We start from the raw sequence: 27,703 nt of genomic DNA, 5'->3' as shown, positions 1-27,703 counted from the left end.
ATACAAAAAGCTACTTTGTTTATTAGGAGTGAGACAGAGTACATGTGTGTAAATGAGAGGGAGGACAGTGGAGTGGTGCGGTTACAGGGAGAAGAGGTTTTGAAGGTGGCGGAGTTCAGGTACCTGGGGGTCAACAGTGCAAAGTAATGGAGATTTGTGTTAGAGAAGTGAAGGCAGGGTGGAGTGGATGGAGAAGAGTGATAGCAGGAGTGATTTGTGATAGAAGAGTATCTGTAAGAGTGAAAGGGAAAGTTTATAGGACTGTGGTGAGACCTGAGATGTTGTATAGTTTAGAGAAAGTGGCATTGAGTAAAAGACAGGAGGTGGAGCTGGAGGTAGCAGAGTTGAAGATGTTGAGGTTTTCGTTGGGAGTGATGAGGATGGACAGGATTAGAAATGAGTTTAGTAGAGGGACAGCGCATGTAGGACGTTTTGGAGACAAGGTGAGAGAGGCGAGATTGAGATGGTTTGGACATGTGCAGTCGAGAGACATGAGGTATATCGGTAGGAGAATGCTGAGGATGAAACCACCAGGAAGGAGGAAAAGAGGAAGACCATGGAGGAGGTTTATAGATTTGGTGAAGGAAGACATGCAGGTAGTTGGTGTGAAAGAAGCAGAAGTAGAGGACAGGGGGGTATGGAGACTGATGACCCGCTGTGGCGACCCCTAATGGGAGAAGCTGAAAGAAGAAGAAGAAGAAGACGCTACTTTGTTTATGACATAATTTCATACGTGTTTTTTCATAGTTTGCATTGAAAATATTAAAAAATAAAGAAAAAACACGGAAACATTCTCCACACGGTGTAATAAAGAGCGCTGACAGGAGCCTGACTCCATTTCCCGTCATGCCCTGCAATATTATTATCGTTGTGGCAGTAAAATGGCTGCTGAACCAGGCAGCTGTGCGCTTCAGAGTAGCCTAAACAAGCTCCTGAGCGCTCCTTCTGGCTCTCTCAGAGTGAGATCTCAAGCCGAGCCGCTGTATTTTATTTCTCTGGAGCGTTACGGAAGAGACCCGAATTTCGCTGTGCATTTCCCGGACAGTGTTTGTGCCTCGGACAGTCTTTATGATGCTACAGTTAGTGATGGACACTGCAGGATCCGAGTTTCTCTGGAGCCCCGTGTGAACGGGCTGATCGACAGAAATAAGCTCCGCTGCGGCAGTGTGGTGAGAAACGTTGTCTTCTCGGCTTGTGATGAAGGCGATGGGGACACGAGGACATTTCACATCTGCAGTCTGGATGTGGACAGTGCATGTCGGAGCGACGCAGCTCTTTTCTCCTTGTCTTCTGTTGATGTGGACACATTGCCGTGGGTGATGTCCCAGGAGCCGAGGCTCAACCCACTCAGAGCCCACAGGAGCACTTACCTGCCCCTGTGGAATAATCAGGATTACAGTGGGGAAGCCTGGAGGCCCACTCCTCCCTGTGAGCCTGGAGGGGAGGACACTGATGAAGATGATGTGGTAGAAGGTAAAGAACCTGTAATCAAATCTTATTTCAGTTCCGAGCTCGGAGAAACCAGCATTTCCCCTCCTGCGACCATGTTATTGGGGAAAAGAACAACAATCCCATAACAATGCACATTATATGACCCATCCACTTCTCCATTCATAAGTCTTAGTCCTTATATATTAAAGTGGACAGTTTTTTGAGGACTAAACATGGTATTGGAGTTAGGGTTTTAGATTCAGCCGTGTATAACTTGATAATAAATTGTCCAATAACAATCAGAACACGCTACTAGTGTTACAATACTCTAATCAAGTCGAGTCAAGAAGATTTTATTGTCATTTCAACCATATATAGGTGACGCAGTACACAGTGAAATGAAACAATGTTCCTCCAGAACCCTGATGCTACATAATAAACAACATTTCCAGAAACAGAAAACACAGGGCTGAGGACTAGTAAGTGTCCTCGCCATATAAAGTGCATATGTGCAACCTGGTGCAAACAGTGCAAAGACAACACAGGACCGTGCATGACAACACAGGACCGTGCAAAGACAACACAGGACCGTGCAAAGACAACACAGGACCGTGCATGACAACACAGGACCGTGCAAAGACAACACAGGACCGTGCAAAGACAACACAGGACCGTGGAAAGACAACACAGGACCGTGCATGACAACACAGGACCGTGGAAAGACAACACAGGACAGTAAAGACAACACAGGACCGTGCAAAGACAACACAGGACTGCAAAGACAACACAGGACCGTGCAAAGACAACACAGGACCGTGGAAAGACAACACAGGACCGTGGAAAGACAACACAGGACCGTGGAAAGACAACACAGGACCGTGGAAAGACAACACAGGACAGTGCAAAGACAACCCTAGACAGTGCAAAGACAACCCCAGACAGTGCAAAGACAACCCAGGACCGTGCAAGACAACACAGGACAGTGCAAAGACAACACAGGACAGTGCAAAAACAACACAGGACAGTGCAAAGACAACACAGGACAGTGCAAAGACAACACCAGACAGTGCAAGACAACACAGGACAGTGCAAAAACAACACAGGACAGTGCAAAGACAACACAGGACAGTGCAAAGACAACACAGGACAGTGTAAAGACAACACCAGACAGTGCAAGACAACACAGGACAGTGCAAGACAACACAGGACAGTGCAAAGACAACACAGGACAGTGCAAAGACAACACAGGACAGTGCAAAACAACACAGGACAGTGCAAAGACAACACAGGACAGTGCAAAGACAACACAGACAGTGCAAGACAACACAGGACAGTGCAAAGACAACACAGGACAGTGCAAGACAACACAGGACAGTGCAAGACAACACAGGACAGTGCAAGACAACACAGGACAGTGCAAGACAACACAGGACAGTGCAAGACAACACAGGACAGTGCAAGACAACACAGGACAGTGCAAGACAACACAGGACAGTGCAAGACAACACCGGACAGTGCAAGACAACACAGGACCGTGCAAGACAACACAGGACAGTGCAAGACAACACAGGACAGTGCAAAGACAACACAGGACCGTGCAAGACAACACCGGACCGTGCAAAGACAACACCGGACCGTGCAAAGACAACACCGGACAGTGCAAAGACAACACAGGACCGTGCAAGACAACACAGGACCGTGCAAGACAACACAGACAGTGCAAAGACAACACAGGACCGTGCAAGACAACACAGGACAGTGCAAAGACAACACAGGACAGTGCAAAACAACACAGGACAGTGCAAAGACAACACAGGACAGTGCAAAGACAACACCAGACAGTGCAAGACAACACAGGACAGTGCAAAACAACACAGGACAGTGCAAAGACAACACAGGACAGTGCAAAGACAACACAGGACAGTGTAAAGACAACACAGACAGTGCAAGACAACACAGGACAGTGCAAGACAACACAGGACAGTGTAAAGACAACACAGGACAGTGCAAAGACAACACAGGACAGTGCAAAACAACACAGGACAGTGCAAAGACAACACAGGACAGTGCAAAGACAACACGGACCGTGCAAGACAACACAGGACAGTGTAAAGACAACACAGGACAGTGCAAGACAACACAGACAGTGCAAGACAACACAGGACAGTGCAAGACAACACCGGACAGTGCAAAGACAACACAGAACAGTGCAAGACAACACAGGACAGTGCAAGACAACACAGGACAGTGCAAGACAACACAGGACAGTGCAAGACAACACAGGACAGTAAGACAACACAGGACAGTGTAAAGACAACACCGGACAGTGCAAGACAACACAGGACAGTGCAAGACAACACAGGACAGTGTAATGACAACACAGGACAGTGCAAAGACAACACCGGACCGTGCAAAGACAACACCGGACCGTGCAAAGACAACACCGGACCGTGCAAAGACAACACAGGACAGTAAAGACAACACAGGACAGTGCAAAACAACACAGGACAGTAAAGACAACACCGGACGTGCAAAGACAACACGGACGTGCAAAGACAACACAGGACCGTGCAAGACAACCCCAGACAGTGCAAGACAACACAGGACCGTGCAAGACAACACAGGACCATGCAAGACAACACAGGACCGTGCAAGACAACACAAGAAAGTGCAGGACAAAACACAAAATAGCTCTGCCAGTAAACCTGTTGTGACAGGACAAAGTGAACAAAATTGAACAGTAGCCAAAATGTAAACAAAAGATGTTGTGCAAAAGATCAATAGCAGCAGTTCAGAATAGATGTGCAAAAAACAGCATGTAAACAGTTAATAATGAAGTGATGTAATGTGAGTGGTACTGAAGACATGGGTTTGCGAAGTGAGTACGAGTGTGTGTTAAGTCCAGGTTGTACAGATCAGTCACACAGTTGTGCGTGTGTGTGTTTGTGTGTATATATGTGTGTGAGTTCAGTTCAGTTCTTTGTTGAGAAGCCTGTTGGCTTAACGGAAGAAACTGTTACACAGTCTGGAAGTGGCGGCCCGAATGTTTCAGAACCGCTTTCCTGATAGTAGTAGAGTGAAAAGTGTGTGTGATGGGTGTGTGGGTCGTCCACAATGCTGTTGGCTTTGCAGTACTGTTACTGCAAAGTTGTGATACTTTGCATACTGTTACCGGGTTGTGATTTCCACCACTGTACGAGGATTGACCATATGTCTATCCTGTACAGATTTATACCATAGAATACTCTGGAGTTTTTTTTTACCTTTTAACTTTATTATTGTATTTTTCTGTCATACATCAAATATATTTTGTGGTACACAGCCAACACTTAAAGCAGTATTTGTCAAGAGTAATAAACGTGCAGAAGGAAGAGATGGCCAAGAGTTGAAGTGGAGGAACCTGAAGCGGCCACACGTGAATTCCATGCAGGTTTTTAGAAAATAATGAGGAATGTGGGACTCTGTTTTTGGATACTTTCATGAAGCTTCTTGGCTTTAATTCTGCTAAATAACAGTCTTCCATCTTCTTCCTTGACACCACGACCCTGGATCCTGCACTTTTAGTTTATTTCTTTACTTGGTATTTTACCTTTGTTATTAGATTTGCTGCTATTGATGGACAATCGGCCGTGACAATAAGCACATCAGTGGAATAAGGGACTGTAGGTGTGTAGTGAGAGACGTCATTTTTGTTTGTTTTGATGTTACAAGAAGCTGAAGTGCGTATAAGAGCACATTGGCTTTCGTCAGTGATCTTGTTGGGTGAAAAACTATTTGGGCTTCAGTCCCAAAAGTTTTGTTGCTAATAAACTTTTTTTTTCTCCACGTGTTAATACTTTGTGTTATTTTCATTGCAACGTGTCTGCCTTTGAACAGATATACGGCCTGTAGTTTCTCTAGCAGAGCTCCAGCGGCGCTTCCTGAGTGGTTCACCGCGTCGCCGAGGAGCTCTGTGTGTGCGGATTCTGCACAAATCCAGACTTATGTATTATGGGAAATCGGAGCAGAACTGCGAATGCCCATACAAGGTCAGGGCTTATGACTGTGAGTTGATGTGATACTCGAATGAAGCAAAACATATTTGAATACATGCGTTCTTTTTACCGACTCATCGGTTACCTCGTCTGTCTGTTACAGGCCGAGCTACAGGTTGCTGATGGCTCCATGAGTGTGTGTGTGGTGCTGTGGAACAGTGTGTGCTTGGACTGGTACCGTCGCCTGCAGCCTGGCCAGGTTTTAAGGGTGAGTCGGTACAGAGTGAAGGACAGCTACAGCAGCCACGGCGGACAAGATGCAGATCCAAATATAGGTACAGAGATACGTCCCACACACACGCCTTTTTTTTTTACTATTGCATTTTAACCTCTCTTTCTTTCTTTTTTTTCTTTCTATCTCAGAGATCAGTCTCAACTCCAGAAATCCTGCTGCTAAAGTTGCCATCATTCCGAAGCAGCAGATTTCACCTGAGTGGGGTTTACCTGACCTGCCACATAACTTCCTCAGCAGGTAAACATGCAGAAATACTTGGTTTTTTTTAGGATTTTTAAGGACTGTAGTATACAGTTTAACCCAGAACATTATCATTTTACATTTACATTTTTGAATATTTGTCACAAATTCTCACTTGCCCAATTAACAGTGCCCACTCTTTAACCTTAAGATATCCACCACTGAAGTGAATGAAAAATGATGGATAGATAAATGGATATTTATTTGCCACATGTACATTACAGCAGAGTGAAATCATTCTTTGCATATTCAGAGGAATCAGAGCACAGGCTTAGTCTTGGTACAGCCCCCCCCCCAGAGCAAAAAAAGGTTCAGGGTGTTGCTCAGGGGTCCACCTTTGATAGCTGGGGTGTTCCATTGACTTGAACTCCCAACCTTTCGATCAGTAACCCAGATCTTCCATTTCCCCATATTTATATTCATATTCAGCATATTTTATGGACAAGGATATTAGTATTTTTGATCATGTGTCTTTGAAAATGAATTATTTGCTCGTCTTTGCCAAATATTTATAGAAAAAAAAATGATCGACCAAAAAAAACCTAGTTTAATATAACACACATTTAAATACAATCAAATCCGATTCAAAGCAAAGGACTAAGGAGCGTAGCTACTTTTTTTCCAGGTTATGCAATAGTTTGTGACTAAATGTCCAAAAAAATCCAGCCTTGTGAAACCCAAATGCCTTTGCACTAAATTAAGTAACACAAAAATATGTCGATTTACTTTTGACAATTTCTGTGTTTTGATTTGACGGCTACAACAATTTTATAGAAACTAAGCCAGTCACTGAAGACATTACAGAAGCTGTAATATTTTTTTCGTTTTTTCGATTATTTTCTGTCATGGAACTCGGACATGCTTCGCACTGTTCCTCTTTCCTGATGCAAATTTAACACATTTTTTCCAGTGGCTGCTTAAACCAAACCACCTGCAGCTTGGCCTCTCAGTATTTGATGTTTTTATTTTTATTTTGTTTTTAAGATCTTACAGATGTTGTTAGTAGTATTTTAAAAATGACACAATGTTTGGTCAAAGGTTTGTGGACATCTGTTTTTGGGTCTTCACACACTAAAAATATAAATACTAAAATATCACTAATACTTATGTGATTACATAAGCATAAAATCCCCACAGACATGTTTTGGAATTTAGTGGAAGGCCTTCCCAGAAGAGTGTAGATTATTCTAACAGGAAAAATCCAAATGACTACAGCTGGAGTGGGATGTTCAACCATCACATCCGAGTGTTATTGCTCGAGTGTTCATATACTTTTAGCAATATAATGTACATTCGTATTTCTTTGCTGTTTTGTTCACATGCTTGTTCACTGTGCACCATGTTTTCTGTAGCTGTGATCTACAAAGTTCTCCTCATAGCACCGTCTGTGATGTTATCGGTGTGGTTGTTTTCGTGGGGCGAAAAGAGCGAATCAGGAGTAAAGGTGAGACGTCACTACACGCACGTCTCCACTCAATAGTAAATACTAAATACGTCAAAAGTAAACAGTCATTTCTGTATTGCATTTTATTCTATTGTTAGACGGACGGAGGTCAGAATTTGAAGAGTACCGATGGCTGCAGTTGGAAGATGGGACCACAGATCAACAGATCACCATCAAGCTTTTTTCAACATCACAGCCAGACATCCAAAGCCGAATTCACCCAAGTAATCACGCAGCAGCTTTTTGTTACAGCTACACTCTTAATAAGATGCACAATGTCATCTTTAGAACCTTTTTCTCTTGGCATTTTTAGTGGCACTGGTTGTCTGTACGAGGCTCAAGCTACTAAGGAATGCAGTTGGCAGTGCCACAACCTTTGTTTATCTGACCAACACGCCGTTTACTCAAGTGTACTGCACAGGTACACCCCTCATTCAACCACCTAGCTTTCAATACATAATGCACATGTTTTTGACTGAGACCTGATTATCTAATGGTACACAGGCACTGGCTCTCATGCCGTCATGCCATACAGAGGGATCCGTCCAGTACGGCACTTCCTGCAGTGGTTGAAACAAGTGGATGAGGCCAACATGCTGGACAGGGCTGTGATTGGAGGATTTTTCAGCTATCCCCCACTTCCTGTTTCTTTACAAAGATTTATGGAAAGGATGCAAGGTGGTCTTCTTTCTTCATCATAAACTTGAAGCAAATTACCAGAATGGACTGTTTAAGGCAGTGGTTTCCAAAGTGTGGGGCGCCGCCCTCTAGTGGAGAATAAAGACATGACAGGTGTAGCGCAATGAACGGCAGGGTTTATATAATTTTTTTTTGTGTTCTTCATTAATTATTTTATCTATTAAAAATAAAGCTCACACACTCAAAGCAACCACAATGAATGCAAGTCAATTTGAACAACATCAGTTAGGGTACAGGAAGGAAAAGTGGACCCATTGTTAGAGAATAACTGTTTACTGTCTGCAAGTTGACTGCAGCAGACAATAAACACACTTCAAAATAGACACAAGGCACGAGCTGAAATAGTGTCTTGCTCATCGTTTTTGGCAAATGCATTTTCCCTATTTTGCATAGATTTCAAAAGTGACAGTAAGACAATGTGATAACACCACTTTTATTTTCTCTATTTTTGAATTTGACGTTATTGATTTAGAGCTTTATATTTCAATATAGTAGACATTTTGAAACTTGACGTATTTCATCACCATTTTTTTGGACAATGAAGGACAGGTGGGGCTTGAAAATCCACCAGAACTTTAAAGTAGGAAATGGCAGAAAAAGTTTGAGGACCACTGGTTTAAATACAATCAGTTTTACAATCAAAGTACAAAACAGCTCCTCTGATCCAACAGTGATAACATGTGGGTAACAATATTACATTAAAACCAAAATCTAATGGCTGTGAAGACTGTGATATTGCCCATGGTATAACTGATATAGATTAGATTATTAACATATAGACTTCTTTTATTTATATATATATATATATATATATATATATATATATATATATATATATATATTGTCAGTGATAAGAATTATAACACTATTAATGAGTTGGCATGTACAACCTTTAATAATATTATTATTTTAATGTCTTTAATTATGCTGACTGTTATATAATTCTGCTTGGGTGACACTTTTTTGTATTATCTTGTTTATAGATACATTAAAATTCTAAAACGGAACTAATTGCAAAACAACAAATTCCTTACAAATCCAGATAAAATATATACAGTAGTTTTTCCATCCATATTGATGGTGTGGATATGTTTGTATAGAGAGACTGAAATATATATGACTAGTGTGTATCAATGGTTGGGTAAAAGTGATCTAAGCCGTACTAATATGATTTTATAAACATGCACCACATAATTGAAATTCTGTGTGTTTGTGTTTGTAGGTGAAGTTGGTTTGATTAGTGGGGTAGAATTGAAGCTCCAGTATGAAAGGCTGCTTTACAGAGAGAGACAACGCTTTATTGTTCAGTGCACTGTCACTGCAGCCAGCTACCACAGCAGACAGGTATTCACAAACACACACACAAACACTCACATGCCGAATACAGCCAATCGCATCCAGAATTTGATCACATATCAATTAAAGATGAGATAAGATGGGAAGATTTCTCTGTTACAGCAGCAAAGAAAAAGAAATGTGCAAATATATAAAAGAATAAACACATAAAACAGTATTTAGTACATATACAACACAATGTATAAATACAAAAAATCCCATTTTCAGGACATGAGGAGGATGCAGAATTCAGACCCATTAACAGCTCAACTTAGTCCTCGAGTACCAAGACAACGAGAAGGGTTTGTGTTTGTTTGGTTTGTTTTTATTAGTGTAGAATGTGTCTCGTATGTGATTTGTAATTTGGACATTTGGTTGTTGCAGTTCTGACACTTTTAAAACTCCAACAAAGAGGAAATTGGTTTTTACCCCTGGAACTTCCCACAGCAGCTCCAGGAAAAGGTAACGTCTGTATACGTCAACAGAGATGCAAAGAAAGTCCTCTGGAGTTTCCTGCTTTTTTTCTTTCATTTTTTTCTTTTTTTTAATCAACCCGTTCATGTTGTCAGGTTGGCGCCACCTTTTCAACAGACATCAGCAGAGGAGGATGCAGAGAATGGTGAGATTAAAAAGTCTTACTGTGTTTTTTTTCTCAGCAGCATGCCTAGTGTTGCTGTTCAAGTACATCTTATATACATTAATCCCCCGTGAAAAACCACGATAAACGGACACCACACCAAGAATGCTTTTTGTTTTGTTTTGTTTAAGCCGTAATTTATCCTCCCACACACTTTAAACTCACAGAAAACATTTGCAAGGATATAGCGAGATGAATTTTGTGTAAATTGGTAGAAATACAGTAGACTTTATCACATTTATAGTGAGTACATGTACTGTACAGTATATACGGTATCTGCGAGAGACCTGGAAAATCAGCCAAACAAATTAGTTATGTGGCAAAGGCAATTCCGTAATAAACCGGAGTTTGTTTTCTTTTTAGTTTGTTCAGGGCAGCTAATGTTTTTCAGTGTCTCCTTCCATCTGCAGATTTCTCCCTGTTTGATGGAGCTATGGAATTTCTGGTTGGAGACCATGATGACGATGACGAAGATGATGATGACGGCGATGAAGAATTTTCCACGCCACCCAGTAGCCCTATGCGGTCCCACCTTGGAATGCCTCACGTTGCCCTTGAGACATTACCATGGAGCTTCTGTTATGAACGACGGCACGTCCAGGCAGCAGCTGTGGGAATGCAGACCAACAGTTTCCAAAAACTCCTCCCACTCAGGGAGCTGGAATCCTTTAGCCCCGCCCAGTGTTACACTGGTTACTTCACTTTAACAATGAGAGGTTGGAATGATTGAAGTAAACACACACACACAACTTTGTGACCAGTGTTGTGCTAGTTACTAAAAAATAGTAACTAGTTACAGTTACTCGTTACTTCATTCAAAAAGTAACTTAGTTACTTTGTTGATTACTTTCACCAAAAAGTAATGCGTTACTGTTAAAAGTAACTTTTTAGTTACTTTTTTAAAGAACCTTCTTTAATGTTCCCATTAATGCCCTTTTATGCGTTATGGTCTATACAAACACAAAACTGACTTAAACACAATGTAATTTTTAAACACTATTTTATTTAAGTCAGACCAACACAAACTGAATATATCACCAGGATTTCTGAAATAAATAACAAAACAAGCTGAATAATATTTTCACAATCAAAAACTAAAGTGGCTTCTGCTGTTGTGTTGAGCTCTTAAAAATGTTCCTTTCACAGCTAAAGTATGAAAACTATCAACAATGTAGAACACAACACCGGGTTAGCTTCTAGCTTCTAGCATGGGGTTTCTGGAGGAGCTTCAACAGATTGGATTTGCTGTTTATCGCAGTAGATACGAGCTTCGAACCAGAAAGACACAGCTTACATTTGACTTAAAAGTTTTTGTCTTTATACTCAACTAAAGTGAAATAATGAGCACATTTCCACTTTGAGAAACTCGTCTTGCTCTCGCCTTGACTCCAGTACTGCCGCACAGACCTGAATAAACGGAGACACACCCACAGCGCGTCTTCTTCGTGTATACAGATCCGGTAATCCGGTAATCCACCAATCCTACAATGCGACGCTGCTGTAAGCATGTTAGACTGTAGTCTACACTTCAGCCGAAATTGATTCATTTAAAAAGTAACGGGTAACGCACCACACGGTAACGGCAACGAAGTTACTTTATTTTTAAAAGTAACGCGTTACAGTATTAGTTACTGTCAAAAGTAACGCGTTACTAGTAACTGCCCATCACTGTTTGTGACTATTGATATAGGCCCACACCTCCAAATCGACATTTTATATCTGTGCTTTTGTACATGTTTGTAGTTCTATCTGATGGAGTGATGCTGGATGTCATCTTCTTCCCTGCCACTCCTGGAAACTTGCATTGGAAGCCCCTCCCCCTGACACATGACAACACATGGGAGTCTGTCCTTTCACATGGTGGCTTCTCTTCACATGCTCCACCACCAAGCCCAGGTAAACAATCAATAAATAATAATAACCCCTTTATAGAAGTGCTTAAGTATTCTCATGCTAGTACAAATAGGTAAGGTGCTAAGAATATACATAACTTCCATTAGAGGTATTGAGTGTTTTGTAGAACAGTGTCAACTAAAGGTTTTTTATATTTATAATTGAATAGAAGCATGAAGGAATAAAGATCAACCACTCGTAGCTTTTTTTTACTAGTCATTACAGAATCAAACTATAAAAATGGCTTGTCTGTTACTTTTATAAAACCAGGATTTAACAAATTTACTTAACTATAAATAATATATCAAATCTGTTGTTTTTTTATGAGAAAGAAAAGCAATATTTGCTTCTTGTTCTTATTGTAACACTACCACAAAATGCTGTTTTTATAATGAGCACACATTTAGCTCAGAATTACATGTAACATGCACATTATATATTTGTACTCAGTTTAGGGAGTTTATATAAATGAGGATCGAAATGAACATGTTGGACAAGTACACAAACCATGAACTTGAATCAAAGTAAAGTTGAGAGTCTTCTTCTTCTTATTTCGGCTTCTCTCATGAGGGGTCGCCACAGCGGATCATCCGTCTCCATACCCCTGTCCTCTACATCTGCCTGTTTCAAACCAACTAACTGCATGTCTTCCCTCTCCACATCTATAAACCTCCTCCTTGGCCTTCCTCTTTTCCTCCTTCCTGACGGCTCCATCCTCAGCATTCTCTTACCGATATACCCCATGTCCCTCCTCTACACATGTCCAAACCATCACGCCTCTCTCACCTTGTCTCCAAAACATGAAGTAAAGATGAGAGTACGGAGTAAAATTAGTTCTCCCTTTTAACTTTCACTTGAGTAAAAGTACAAAAGTATTTGCCTTTAGATGTACATAAGTATTCAAAGTACTATGATTTAATATGGCTGTAATGTTCCTTTTATCATTATCTGTGCTTAAATACCTCTGTTTATGTGAAAAGACTCTAATGCTATGTTTTGCACACCGATCTATCAACAGAATGATATTAATGAGTCAAACACTGATTGATATCTATTACAATTATCATGCATCGAAAATATGTAAATGACAGTAGATATGGGATATAAAAATTGAAAAATTTGCCACATGAATATGCACTTGTCTGTGAAACCCGACGGGTGTCTTTATGTTAAGAAAAGCTCACTCCTGAAAGGCCTTCTGGGACCAGGCTGTATTTACTGCAATAAAGTGATCAGCTGCTTCTCATCTCATGACTGGAAGATTCCTTATTTGGACTGGCTGTGTAATATGTGGTAGTTTAAGACCTTTTGGTAATTAATTAGTGATTGTTTAGAACTGATTCGAACATAGCGACACTTAATTGATGTGTCCGCTCAGGCACAAAGTCTGAGTTCCAACAAGCCCAAAACCTTCTTTTCAACTACTACTACAAAAAACAAAAAAAACTCAAATAAGGTCACGAGTGTTGTGGCAAGTTCGAGTCAGGAGTTTCTCCCATCGTACGTGCTGAAGAGATACAACCAAACGACAATCAAAACAAGTTCAAAACGAATCGCGCTCTCCCCTGATTGGTAGCTTGCTGGGCGCTTGACCCGTTCCGTTTTTATCCATTTATACATAAAAAAGAACGACTGAATTTTCTAAATGGAGTTGGGGGAAAAAAAGAAGTAATTTGACTTTGCAATGTGGTGAAATTAAAGTGTGCTCAAATGGAAAAATTTCAGTAAAGTACAAATACGTGAAAAAGCTGCTTGAATACAATAACGAATTACATTTACCTTGTTACTGCCCACTGCTAATGAATTCATGTAGATTGACATGTCTTTGCAAGTGAACATGAATTACAATTACAATGATACTTGAATTACATTCTCTGTGTTTCTCCACTTACAGCTGATTTGATTGGCAATGCAGCCCAGCTGGCGAATCGGAGGTTGGTGTGTGTGCTGGAGGCATGTGCGCTAGGTGGAGACAAAGTAGAACTCATCCTAAACCGAGCTTTTCCTCTAAGGGGCTGACTGTACACGCCGACAATACAAGATCGCGTCTCCAAACAAGCCGAAGAATCACCTGAAGAATTTTGTAAATTGCGAATTAGAGAAGCGCACACTATTTTTTTGTATTGGACATTCTGGGTTTTGTAACTGATTCTAAACAGTTTCAAGTTTATTAGAACAGGGATATATGCTTTTATAATATTCTCAAATGATCCATATTTTATATAGTGTGTGTATTATTATTTCATTGTATTAAAATATTTATTAATATCAATGTAGATACAATAATTGTGATTCGTTGATTTATTTTTTTTTATTCTATAAGTATTAATACTATTTTCTGTTTACGGATAAGTATTGAAAAGTCTGTAACAAATTTGGTCTGTTTCCAAGATTTTATGAAGCGATGTCTTTGTATTGATTTTTTTTTTTTACAAACTGAAATGCCTTTAAACACTATAGATATTGTAAATATGTTATGTAATGTTAATACCAGGCCAGTCAGGGTGTTCTATGGTTCCATGGGAGTAGATGGTGGTGTTTTTTTTGTTTTGTTTTTTTGCTTGGACATAAAGCACAAAAGGCATCCTCAGAGTCTGGTCAAAAATGGTGTTACCTTGTAGTATTTTTTAGTGTAAGTTGCTAAAATTGGTGTATGTGACCTTGTTTTGTTGTTCAGAACGTAAATATTGTATTGTTTAACCAGAAGGATATGTTTAAATGCACACTTTATTATCAGCAGTACCTTGAAATAAATGACTGTTAGTACATTCAGAGGTCCATGACCTTGTCATTTTCATAGACAACGTTGCCCTTGATGATGACAAACCTCACCAGCTCTTGATGGCTTCCAAACTGGTAGATAAGATGCTCCCATCTGAATAAAGTAGAGAGAAACATTTAGGCAGTTTTATCAAACCTAGGTTTCTTTTAATAATCCAGTGTTTCAGACCATTATTATCTTAAAAAAACCAATATACATTTCCATGTATGAACGCATAAATTCAGTGGACGTAATGTGTGTACCGTGGGGCATTGATGATAAGAAGGTCTCCCTGCTTGCCAGGCTCCAGAGATCCATGTGACTGTGAGCGATTTAAAGCATAAGCTGCGTTTATCGTGGCAGCTGCCAGGGCTTCAGGCATCGACATTTTCAACGTCACACAGGCCAAGTGCATCACTATAGGCTACCAAAAAAGTCAACAGTTACACGCATACAGCCAATACACTATATTTTAACTCCATAACATTCAAACGTGTTTATGTGCATTTCAGTTACCATCGAGCAGCAGTAAGCATTCGGGTTAAAGTCACTTCCAAGTGATACAATAACTCCAGCATCAAGCATATCTCTAGCCCGAGGACATGGAAGCCTGTTTTGATTATATAAATACTGAGTTCTGCTCTTTCGTGTTTTGATGTTTAGATCTTTAAAATAAGTAAATGTCTACCTGAGAATGTAGGCAGTTGTAGGCAGCAGGATGGCACATGTCTTTGCCCTTGCCATGGCAGCAATGCCCTCATCGGTCACTTCTTCCAGATGACTTATGGCTAAAGCCCCAAGCTTCGCCCCAAGCTAACATTGTGAGTGTGGAAACACAAGTAAAGTTGTGACAGTTTAATGACGGTTCAAGGCAGCACTGGATTGCAATCTCTATTCAGACCCTTTGTTCGTTTCTTTTTGTATAATGAGACCTGTAAAAGTATTAGTTCTCAGGAACTTGATATTTATTTTCATTTGAAGAAACAAAGGAAATAATTTAACTGATCTTTTGAAAGATGTATTGTTGTTTATGTTTTATGATATATGTTGACTGTCTTTCTTGTGTAATTATTTTTACATTTCTCTCATGAGGTCATTGACCTGTCAGTGGTCTGCATTATTTCTAGTCTGCACTAGTTCTATTCCTAGGTTTTGTAAACAAACTCAGAACCAACAACACTAGAATATGATAACAGATAAGAAATAACCATGTTTGGTTGCTAACTGTTTAATGAAAATGTTTAAATGTATCGGAAAAGTGCTTATATGACCATCAATCCCCTTAATTGAACAGATTTTTATTAACATAAACTGTTACTTGAATCTTCTATGAAACATTATAGACTGATATTACTGTATATATACAAACACTGAATCTAGAAATCACCTGTGCAGAGTTCATAGGATGCAGTTCATCTCCATGAAAGTTGATGTTGAGGCCCATGTCCTTCCCAGCCTGGAGAATTTGGCGGGTGGAATCCAGATCAAAAACCCCTTTCTCACAAAACACATCAATATTGTCCACCTGCAGTTCACCTGCAGAAATCTGCTTTTGTATAGCAGGCAGCTGCACTGACAGAATGTCCTCAGTCGCCTCCTCCATTGTCTTACCTCTGAACACAAACAGAAGTCAAAAGAGTGTGTGTGAGATTATGAAAGTGACAGAGAAAATGTGGGTTTTTATGTTTTGGATTAGCAGTCCATTTCCAGTTCAAGATGCCAAACAAACAAATAAGAGCTTGAACAAGACTGAACGGTAGGTATCTCTGTGTGGGGCCGTATTCCACATTACACTCATACATAAGCTTTGTAAACATACATACTCCTATTTCCTGTTAATAAGGAACGCTTGAATTAAGTGTGCTTCACCTGGCCACTGCATGTGCACCGCAGTATGTTGACGTTATCCCAATAGGTAGGGTCTTCCTGGCTGCGTCTATAACGTTCAACATTTTGAGCTCGGTCTCAAGCTCCAGGCCATAACCGCTCTTACACTCAACCAGTGTAGTTCCCGCTCTCAGCATGCGCTCCAGACGGCCCTTCAGCCCCTGCAGCAGGGTTTCTGGATCTGTTGCACGTGTGTGTCCCACTGTAAAGTGAATGCCTCCGCCGGCCTCATGCACCTGCATGTATGTGGCTCCGGCTAACTGCATAAACACAGCATGTATGTCATGGTGCACATGTCGAAGTTACAATGCCTTTAAATATAGAAGTGGGGAAACTTGGTCATTAAAATTTACCTTCATTGCAAACTCATGCACTCTGTCCCCAGCCCAAACTGGATGAGTGTGTGCATCAACCAAACCTGTTTTAATTAAAAAAAAGAGTTGACGTAATATAATGATCATTTGAATTATAGAAATTTAGTGTCTGCAGAATGAGTAATTACCAGGGAGAACACACATGCCAGTGGCATCCAGTACTTGATCAAACACAGCTTTTTTGAATTGGGACTCTATGGAGTCTGCAGGTCCCACAGCTTTAATAAGTCCATTACTGGAATAGGTAAAGATTAAAGACATCGTCATAGACATAGACACAAGCAATGCATTGACACGTACAGAACACAGTAGAATTTAATTTGAGGCAAATGTACACATAAGTGCCTCATCTAACATGCTTTCATAAATGACTTACTGTCCAACAACCACACTTGCATTCTCATGAATTGCCAAATTCCGCATCCCATCTTTGGTCAGAAACTTCTCACCATTTGTACACACCATCACCACCTGTTTGGCATTTTTCACTAAAAGCCGAAAAGTGTCTGACATTTTGTAACAGTTTATCCTTCTGATCACAAGCACTTTAGAGGAGCTAAAAAAGTAAGAGTTCACACACAAACCAGACAAATGAAAAGGCAGGTAAATATTTAGCAAAGCTCCAAATGAGACAAGCTCCAGGGCAAAGGTCTGCTTTGGGGGGAGGGGCAAAAACACTGAGAAATCAATGGTTCATGCTGTGGGGTGGGGGGTGGCTCTTAGTAAATAAGATCAAAACAGACATTTTCATGTGTTTTACACACACACACTTCGATACGGTGACACACTCCATCTTTTAAATCCATTCTTCAAGTCAACATGTAAAAGGTTTTAGTAAAAAACATATTTTCTTAAAATATGCTCATAAAATCGAGTACTTTGTTATTGATTGAAGCACACGGCAGGTTGCCAAGTCTGTGTGGATTAAAAACTTAGGTCCACTACCACCTCATTTCTCAATCACACTTTATCTGCAGAGGTTATATTAGGCCTACTAAAACTATTTGCCTATTTAACAATTTTTTTTCATGATTTGACATGGAAAAAGAGGAAAAACCCAGGTGGCACCAGTTTTCAGTTAGGCCATGCAATGTAGCATAATAGTGATGTAAAAACCTTTATAAAACTATTTCTACTCCGAAATGCTTTTTCACCCCGATCATTTGTTTTCATGCTCATTAAAGCAAATCATCATTGACCGTGTAGGTAAAAAAAAACAACAATCAATCACTGTAACCAACAGTCTGGGGGGTGGAGTCAAACCTGATCCAGACCCTTTGTGCCTGAGTGGAGAGATAAAGACTCAAACCTGTTTTGGTATGATAATGTCCCTGTGCACAAAGCAAGCTCCATGAACATATGGTTTATATGGTTTGGATTGAAAGATCTTGAGGGGTCTGCAGTAAAGCTCTGATCTCAACCCTACTGAACTCCTCTGAAATTAAATGGAACACGGACTTCACCCCAGGCCTAAACTAACACCAGTACCTGACTTTACCCATGTGTCTGATTATCCCCAAATCTCCACAAGTACACTCCACAATCTAGTGGAACATCTTCCCAGACGAGTGTAGGCTATTATAACAGCAAAAAGCGACTAAATGAGTAAAAGGATGTTAAAAATACATACAAACCTTCAGGTGTGTGTGATATACAGCATACATTACAATATACCTCCTTCAAAACTAGTTTAATGTCACAGAAACTTTCCACACCAGGAAACACTGATTGTGAGATAACAAGCGTTGAGGAGTTCATAAGTTGTGAACAAAATAAAACGTATCTGGACTTTCTCTATCCGTCTACCTTTCCTTCTTTTGCACAATTGCACAACTGTCACTTCAACACTAGACTGGCACACCTCAGTGCCCCTTTAATATCAGCACGAACAATCACACTGGAACACTTGCAATCTGGACTACTGTCAATATCAGTCATATTCCTTTACATACAGTTCTGTCTTATTCTTGTATATATAACTATATAATTTTTTTAATCCTTATATTTTATACTTCATAGTTACACTTTATATTTTTATTAATTTTATTTCTATTACATTTTGGACAGTTATAAAAAGCATTTCACATGTTGTACTCTGCATGAATGTGAGTGACAAAATCTGATTTACCAATAGGCCATATATATATATATATATATATATATATATATATATATATATATATATATATATATATATATATAATCTTAAGTCACTCTGGATAAGAGCGTCTGCCAAATGCCTAAATTTAAATTGGTTCACATTTTTTCCTGCCTGAGAAATGCATAAGCAGGTTGCTACTTGTCCAAATAATTTTTGACCATGTATGCCACAAGTTCAGAAAATATCAGACACTATTAATGCCATCTTTAATGACAATATAAAAAATTCTAAAGATTTAAATAATAAGCAATAAACAATGGTGATGATCGATATGACAAGGTAACATATGAGTCACATTTCTTACCTAGCTTACATTTAATGCATTCGTAAAGAGACACTGCTCACAATCCAGTGCATCAAAGCCATCAATGTAGCCTTCTCTTTCTGGAAGTATTATACCAAAGAACACCATAACATTAATTACTTCATTTCGACCTATCCCTAAATTCAACTTATCCCCTGTATTCCCCAAAATGTATTTGTAATGCGTAACAAAGTCCACTAACCACTGACTACATCTGGTATAATTTAAATATGACTACATGGTTTGCACAAGGCACAAACTCTCCAAAATAAACATTGATGGGTATACTCTCTTCTATATAAGCTATCAGTGTGAACTCTTTTGGATATTTATTTCTTCCAAAACACAAAAAAAAACCCAGGCCAGCAAAATACAAAATGCATAACTTTATTATCACCGTTTTGGATCCACGAATTATGCTTTTTATAGTGTGTAAAAAAAAAAAAACAGTACATGAATTAGCAAAAAAAAAACAAATTGAAAATAGGAAAGAAACAGAAATGAAATTCACAAACAACTAAGATGAAATAAACCATACATTTTCAACCACAAATCCATAACCCAGAACTATTCTCGCATCTCTCCGTCCTCTTCCTCTTCTTCCACGCCTCGTATATACAAAACATTGTTACACCTGAAAGACAGAAAGATCAATTACGTGAGATTTTGGCAGAATCCAATTTGTTGTATAATCGTAGAACACACAAATACATGACATCAGGGGGGAAAAAAACGTGTAGTGAACCGAACAATAAACAACGACGACTATTTAAATAAGTATTTGTGATTAATACTTATTTGGAAAAACTGTACAGGATTGAACAAATATAAAGAACTAAATGTACTTTGCTCTTGGTGAGGAAATTCTTTGATGGCTTTTGTGTGAATAACTGCATTCTACAGGAGCTGATAAAAAATTTAGCTACATATAAATCTCTACTAGAAAATTTATTAAAGCACTCGTTCTAAGTTAAAGTACACAAATTATTATTGATATAATAAATGTGACATTCAGTAAAATATATATATAAATAAATAAATAAATGTTCACCACTTTTGGCTTAAACATTAAACAAAAATAGATCTAGTTTCACTTGCGGTTTGCAGATTCAGAGACCACCTGCTGATAGAAGCAAAGACACACCAGTGCAACAACCTTAATGCCTTAATCTTTCAGCAGTATCACTTGGATAAAGCTCTGAATGTTCGGCATCGTTTCTCATACTGCTGTCTGTGCTCGTCATCTTGTACATCACTACTTAGCCGAGCCGGTTGCTTACAGACCACGTCACCCTTACTCAGTGCACGGATATTTTAAATACATATATGCTTAAAGGAATGTCACACGGGACAAGGAGAATAATCAAAAACTTCTCACAGGGACAACAAACTGAAAGGCTGCACACTATTTAGCAATGTGAATGCAATGGGTTATAAATATGCTGTTACCTTATTAACACCTCCCCGAGGTGACCGGCCAAAGCTCCATCCACGTACTCCTCTGTGTTGGCCAACTGCACGTTAAACAATCGAGAAGAAAAAAGTGGTTTTAATTCCCATATTTCAGTTAGAGTACAAAATAAATATATATAAATTCCACTATGGTGAAATACACTTATGAGCCTTATATATTATATACATATAATATATAATTTTATATTAAAGCTTTCTTTCTTTATTTGGCTGCTGCTTCTGCACAGAGCTCAAAATGGTCTGTTACTGAAAAATGGATTTAGAAATAGATTTGAGAGAGAATGTAGTGGAAAGATTAGACCAGTGGGCTATAAATAAAAAAATATATATTTTCAAGTAAATAATTTTCTTGCAAATATATTTTTCTTACAAAAAAAAAAAATACAGCTGTTTTATTTGATTATACACACCTTTTCAACACTTCACTTTTTTTTTTATTGGTTTTACCATCAACATCAAAATATGTTTTAATCTTGGCGTGTTTTCTGTTCATCATTGCCTCTGGCTTGCTTGTAAGGTGTCTCGATATACACGATATGGACAAATGTTTGTGGACACCTCACCATAAGATTTGTGTGTGCTTTATAAATGTCTCACAAAGGTATTATTAAAGTCAGATCCTGATGTAGAGTTAGAAGGTCTTCAAACTCTTCCCAAAGGGGTTTAAAGGTCAGCGCTCTAGCAGGCCACACAATGTATGAAGGTGTCCAACCCATGTAGTATAGAAAATGCAAAGAGGCATAGTCACACTGGAGCATGTTCGAGTTCCCAATCTCAAAGTTAAGGTAACATTCAATGCTACTGCATGCAAAGACACTTTGTATGTTCATCTTTGTGGGCACAGTTTGTAGAAAATCCACATATGGCTGAAAAAGTCCTGTGTCCCAATACTTTTGTCCATATACTGTATATACATAAAATTATAACTAACCGAATTAATAGTGTGAGGTACCAAAAAAACAGACATATAATCTGACCAGAAGCCTGATATACCGCTATAGCAAAAGCTAACAAAGCTCTAACTTGTAGATGTCGCCACTGCTGATACTGGGAGTTATGCAAGTTTGATAAACATTGTCCAATATCTGGTAAACAAGAAGTGACTATTAGCTTCAAACATACAGAGTGTGTTTGCTTTATCGAAACATTCACAGTGTGACGGGCTTAAAAATCAGCTCATGGTCAATCATTTGTGTCAACTAATGCCGAATCAAAAAATCTGCATTGATGTTACCGGTCAGAACTTCAAATTCCTCTCCAGGTCAGTCTGGAGTCATCTCACACAAAACCAATACATTTAGCTCTGCAGATCAGTATTCAATTTTCCTCAGAAGACATGATGGAGGGTTTTTTGTTAGTTTTATTCGGACACCATTTCAGTACCTGCATGTTCATGTATCCGTCCACAGATACCAAGTAGCCCTTGTACTCCATCCCCCACTTCAGCTTCACCATCACTGGTTTCCCTGTCAGACCGTTGAGAAACGGCTTTGGATTCAGTGGCAAACTCTACAAATGAAAAACAAATCAATTATATCTATATCTTATTACATCTCTCTCTCTATATACACAGGGACACACATACATTATATATATATATACACATACATACATATATATACATACACATATATATACATACATATATATACATACACATATATATATATATATATATATATATATATATATATATATATATATATATATATATATATATATATATATATATATATATATATATATATATATATATATATATATGTATGTATGTGTATATATATATATATATATATATATATATATATATATATATATATATATATATATACATACATATACACTATATATATATATATATATATATATATATATATATATATAAATAAAAGAAGGGGGGTTAACATCAGGCATAACATTATGACCACCTGTCTAATATTGTGTTGGTCCACTTCTGCTACTAAAACAGTTCTGACCTGTCGAGCATTAACAGCATTAACTTCTTCAGCAGTGTGATCTACAGGAGCTCGTCTGTTGGATCGGACCACACGGTCCAGCCTTCACTCTACAAGTGCATTAGTGAGCCTCAGCCCACATGACCCTGTCTCCAGTTCAACACTGTTCCTTCCTTGGACCACATTTGTTAGATACTAAACACTGCAGAAGGGGAACAGCCCACAAGAGATGCATTTTTGGAGATAAACCCAGTCGTCTAGCCGTCACAATTCGGCCCTTGTCAAACTCAATCAAATCCTTACGCTCGCCCATTTTTCCTGCTTCTAACTCATCAACTTTGAGGACAACATGTTTACTTGCTGCCACTCACTAACAGATGCCACTGTTTAGAGATAATCAGTGTTATTATTCACTTCCACGCTCATAATGTTATGCCTGATCGGTGAATAAAACCAGAACAAGTTCTGCACGCTGATTGGTCAACGAACGAACTGAGTTCTAAGCCAATCATAACGCAGGAGGAGGAGTTTGACGAAATACTACAGTCCCTCTCTCTAAATAATGATGGTAGAAAAAAAAAAAGTAGAATAAATATATAAATAAATATAAACACCACATCATACTAACACCTGCGTTTTATTTCGGATAAAAAAAACGACCGTATTCTGCTTGACCGTAAGACCCATCTTTATTTATTTCACATACCAACTTGACTTTCTGTTCACTTACTGCCCCCTAGGTTACATGCAGGAACTGCAATACATATCACTCATTATCAATCTACATTCGAATAGGTTTAATATTACAACCCGCATTAATACACTATTACAGTGTGAAAAACAGTAGGTCTGAATCTAGTTAGTATTGTCAGTTAGATGAAGAAAAACAACCGGAGGACAAAAACGAAACGCTGACGTTGTGAGCCGTAGAAAGAGTCGGCTAGTCTGCTACATGAACCGCGGGCCGGACAATGAATAAAAACCTCCCCGCATTGATATAAAGAATGAATCTCTGCGCAGGGCAAAACCCGATCTGACGTGACTCACCATATTTCCAGAGGTAAATCAGGTTTTTAACACCAAAACAATGTTTAATTCTATAAGCATCCGTTTCAAAAGCGCACTCGCATGGCCTTGCCGCTAGAAACGGGAGGAAACGAGTAACCTTTTACCCGGAAGGGTATAGAAAACCAACTACAGCGACCTCACCTGTTTAGGCGTGCTCACTGCACAGCCTAGTGATAGGAAAATCGAGTAATTTTAGTGATTCGGTTCTATGAATCGATCATCCAAACGAACGAATCTTTTTTGAGTCATTTAGTTCATTTCGTTCCTTTACTCATTTAATCTCCTTTATAGCATATACGACAGTCACGCGACAAAGGACGAACGACTCGGACTTGGGGAAACAATTTGAGACGACTCGTTCTTCTAATTTACATTAAAGACCCCCATTTCCACGATTAATTACATTACTGCTGTAGATAGATAGATAGATAGATAGATAGATAGATAGATAGATAGATAGATAGATAGATAGATAGATAGATAGATAGATTTGTGCAAACTGACAAATACAGATAAATGTGGAATACACCGGTTAAAATACGCATTGAACTCGTCACCATTTTTCTCAGTAAATATATTTCTAAAGTGCTATTGACATGAAATCTTCACCAGATGTTGGTAACAGCCCATGCAATCCACACATACAAAGAAATCAAACTATAAATGTCCATAAATGATGTAATAATAAACACATGAAAAAAGAGAAGTAAAGAAAAAAGGCATGGAAAGCCAAGACCATCTGAAATCAATCAGTAATTAGAGTGTAAGTGTAAATTAATATCAGCTGGTTCAATCCCAACTGATGGCCCATATAAAGTTGTTATACAAAAAACATATCATGATTGGTAAAAGCAAAGCGCTCTCTCAAGACCTTCACAACCTTTTTGCTGCAAAACATACTGATGCCATTGATTACAGAAGAATTTCTAAACTTCTGAAGGTTCCAGTGAGCGCTGTTGGGGCCATAATCTGGAAGTGAAAAGAACATAATTTCACCATAAACCGGCCATGACCAGGTGCTCCTCGCTAGATTTCTGCCAGAGGAGTAAAAAGAATATCAGAAGAGGTGTACAAGAGCCAAAGACCACTTGTTGAGAGCTTCAGAAATACCTGGAATTAGCAGGTACAATTGTTTCAAAGAAAACAATAAGCAATGCATTCAAGGCCATGGTCTGTGTGCACGCTCACCACGCAAGACTCCACTTCTGAAGAAAAAGCATGTTGAAGCTTGTTTAAAGTTTGCTGCACAACATTTGGACAAGCCAGTGAAAAACTGGGAGAATATAGTCTAGTCAGATGAGACCAAAAATGAACTCTTTTGTATGCCATAGTTTACACCATGTTTGGAGGACAAATGGCACTGCACATCACCCCAAAAACGCCATAGCAACATTGAAGTTTGGAGGTGGGAACGTCATTGATATTCTTGACTTGAAGTTATCAAAAGGATGTAAAGGAGGTGGGATTTCATTTCATTTCATTTTATTTATTTGACAGGGACAATGCAAACTTACATAGTGTCAAAGCAAGCTTGTCACTGAAATGCTGCATAAAAAGTTTATAGCAAATGCTAATTTTCATCTCCTGTCCCTGGTTGGGCTCTAAACACAATACAATTTACATACTAAACTACTTCAATTTTAAACAAATACCATGATATGGACAATTTCTGTCCCTAGTCATACACAATAAAATTTACCCGTAAAGTTTACATACACACATATATCATATACAACTCTTACCTACTAGTTAAAAATGAGTGCATCTTTGGTTTGTCTTTAACCAATTTTTTATCCTGGAAGTAAACACATTAAAGTCCAGTATAGTCTTAATGTCAGATGGTAATGAGTTCCAGAGTTTGGAGCTCTTCACAGAGAAGGTAGTCTGACCAAAACTGGTCCTACAGTATGGGATTTTACAGTCATGATTTGTAAGACCCCTAGTGACTCGTGTGCTGCTCTGTCTCTCAATAAATGAACTAAGTGGCTCAGGTACTAAATGATTAATGCACTTGTAAATTAATTTAAGAAAGCAAAAATTGCGAAAACTCAAAATTCATTAAATTAATGAATTATATTTCTTAAAAATGGTATTGATTAAAAAATCTAATTGTTTTTTTGTCCATAATCTTTATTGCTCTGTTGTATACAGAACGTATGCATTTGGTTGCAGTAGGAGTGGCTTGAGCCCATGCTGTCATGCAGTACGATATATGAGAAAAAATCATAGCATGCATGTACAGCAGGGCTGCCTGGTGCGGTATAAAACTTCTAATTAATTTAAAACAATTGAGATTACTTTGTATTGTTTTTAAAATTTTCTTTATGTGCTTATCAAATTTTAGTTGAGGATCTAAAACCAATCCTAGATATTTGAATTCTGTAAGTGGATAATTTTTCTTTATTTTGTATATTAATATTAAATCTTCCTTTTAAATCGAGTTTTTTAATGGAAAAGCACATAGAAACTGTTTTTGTGAGATTTAAAACTAGTTGATTTTGGATGAGCCATTGTTGGATGTCAAACATACTAGTAGACAATACAGCTGCAGCCTGCTCAGGTGACTTGGCGGGTGCATAAATAACTGCATCATCCGCATAAAGCTGACATCTGGCATTAGAACAGTGCAGGGGCAAGTCATTTATAAAAAGACTAAACAGCATGGGGCCAAGTATAGAACCCTGCGGAATGCCCATTTTTATGTTTGAGAGTGTGGATATGTTTTAAACAACTTTAACACACTGTACTATAGACTGGAGGTAAGATGTAAACCACAACACTGCCTCATTTGAAAAATTAAAATTTAACATTTTAGATAAAAGCAAACTATGATTGACCATATCAAATGCCTTTTTAAGGTCTATAAATACAGCCCCCACCACATTACCCTTGTCCAGGGACTTTTTTACTTTTTCAATAAAACAGCAGTTTGCTATTTCTGTTGAATAACCTGGTCTAAACCCAAACTGGTGAGGATGGAGTAGCTGTCTGGCTTCTAAATGGTCACTCAGTTGCACTACTACAACTTTTTCAATAATTTTAGATAAGACTGGTAAAATCGATATAGGGCGATAGTTACTCATTGAGTCTTGGCTACCACTTTTGAACACAGGAATAATTATACCTTGTTTCCATGCACTGGGAAATGTACGGTTTCTTATAGAAAGATTAACAAGGTGGGTCAATGGTTTGACAAGGACATCCTTATACTTTTTTAAGAAAACAACTGTTCATCCTAAAAATGTCATCAGACTTAGAATTTGGAAGTTTATTAATTATTTCTGCAACTTTTATATCCGACACCTCTTTAATATAAAAGGAATCTGTTGAGGTTGCTCTCAATGGATAATTGAGAGGATTGACAAGCTGGAATTCTTTTGTTAGTTCTTCAACCGATTGTAAAAAATATGAATTAAATTCATCAGCCATAGTGGCACAATCGGTTATACTATTTCCATTAATGTTAAGTTCTGTAATCTTTTTGTGTTTATTTGATTTATTAGTCAGATTATTTAAATGCCTCCAAAGTGAATTAAATGTTGCCTTTAGCACTATCAATTAAATGAGTGTAATATGTCACTTTTGCTTTTCGCAGCTCAGATACAACCTTGTTCCTAAAACTTCTGTAAGTCAGGAGATCGGTATTAAGTTTAGATCTTAAAGATGTTTTCAGAGCTAAATCTCGTTTTTTCATAAGGTTATGTATTTCATTATTTATCCAGGGCACTGTAAAATCTTTTTGTTTAGGTTTTATTTGCTTTGTAAATTTTTC

At 38.5% G+C, this 27,703-nt stretch overlaps 3 protein-coding genes across 3 annotated transcripts; 1 reads left to right on the top strand and 2 right to left on the bottom strand.

Moving 5' to 3' along the window:
• Positions 1–677: 677 nt before the first annotated feature.
• si:ch73-71d17.2 (RPA-related protein RADX) lies at positions 678–14,716 on the top strand. The gene is made up of 15 exons (XM_046852191.1): positions 678–1,473; positions 5,308–5,459; positions 5,569–5,740; positions 5,829–5,937; positions 7,293–7,384; positions 7,483–7,608; positions 7,698–7,805; positions 7,889–8,062; positions 9,306–9,427; positions 9,647–9,720; positions 9,803–9,880; positions 9,988–10,037; positions 10,466–10,771; positions 11,799–11,951; positions 13,843–14,716. Exons 1-15 carry the CDS (start codon positions 882–884, stop codon positions 13,965–13,967), a joined length of 2,433 nt encoding a protein of 810 aa, XP_046708147.1. The 5' UTR covers positions 678–881; the 3' UTR covers positions 13,968–14,716.
• amdhd1 (amidohydrolase domain containing 1) lies at positions 14,658–17,576 on the bottom strand. The gene is made up of 9 exons (XM_046852193.1): positions 17,347–17,576; positions 17,099–17,205; positions 16,950–17,014; positions 16,579–16,856; positions 16,097–16,322; positions 15,398–15,522; positions 15,226–15,319; positions 14,973–15,133; positions 14,658–14,823 (listed from the first exon to the last, which is right to left on the bottom strand). The coding sequence occupies exons 1-9, from the start codon at positions 17,481–17,483 to the stop codon at positions 14,718–14,720; spliced, it is 1,299 nt and encodes a 432-aa protein (XP_046708149.1). The 5' UTR covers positions 17,484–17,576; the 3' UTR covers positions 14,658–14,717.
• A 2,230-nt stretch (positions 17,577–19,806) lies between these two features.
• snrpf (small nuclear ribonucleoprotein polypeptide F) lies at positions 19,807–24,068 on the bottom strand. The gene is made up of 4 exons (XM_046850776.1): positions 23,911–24,068; positions 22,292–22,417; positions 20,885–20,949; positions 19,807–20,069 (listed from the first exon to the last, which is right to left on the bottom strand). Exons 1-4 carry the CDS (start codon positions 23,911–23,913, stop codon positions 20,003–20,005), a joined length of 261 nt encoding a protein of 86 aa, XP_046706732.1. The 5' UTR covers positions 23,914–24,068; the 3' UTR covers positions 19,807–20,002.
• Between the last annotated feature and the right edge of the window lie 3,635 nt (positions 24,069–27,703).

The sequence above is a fragment of the Silurus meridionalis genome, chromosome 6 (assembly GCF_014805685.1).
Source record: "Silurus meridionalis isolate SWU-2019-XX chromosome 6, ASM1480568v1, whole genome shotgun sequence".
Taxonomy (NCBI): domain Eukaryota; kingdom Metazoa; phylum Chordata; class Actinopteri; order Siluriformes; family Siluridae; genus Silurus; species Silurus meridionalis.
This window is presented reverse-complemented; position numbering and strand designations above follow the sequence as displayed.

Bases quoted from the DNA above. Each gene is read 5' to 3' on its own strand.
- amdhd1 (XM_046852193.1), bottom strand. From the start codon at position 17,483: ATGTCAGACACTTTTCGGCTTTTAGTGAAAAATGCCAAACAGGTGGTG. The intron at 15,320-15,397 runs GTAGACATTTAC...TAATCAAAACAG, and splicing joins ACAACTGCCTACATTCTCAG to GCTTCCATGTCCTCGGGCTA. The intron at 15,134-15,225 runs GTAACTGAAATG...CTTTTTTGGTAG, and splicing joins ATGCTTACTGCTGCTCGATG to CCTATAGTGATGCACTTGGC.
- si:ch73-71d17.2 (XM_046852191.1), top strand. From the start codon at position 882: ATGGCTGCTGAACCAGGCAGCTGTGCGCTTCAGAGTAGCCTAAACAAG. The intron at 9,428-9,646 runs GTATTCACAAAC...TCCCATTTTCAG, and splicing joins CCAGCTACCACAGCAGACAG to GACATGAGGAGGATGCAGAA. The intron at 9,881-9,987 runs GTAACGTCTGTA...TCATGTTGTCAG, and splicing joins CACAGCAGCTCCAGGAAAAG to GTTGGCGCCACCTTTTCAAC.
- snrpf (XM_046850776.1), bottom strand. The intron at 20,950-22,291 runs GTACTGAAATGG...TTTAACGTGCAG, and splicing joins ACGGATACATGAACATGCAG to TTGGCCAACACAGAGGAGTA. The intron at 20,070-20,884 runs GTAACAGCATAT...TCTGTCTTTCAG, and splicing joins CTCGGGGAGGTGTTAATAAG to GTGTAACAATGTTTTGTATA.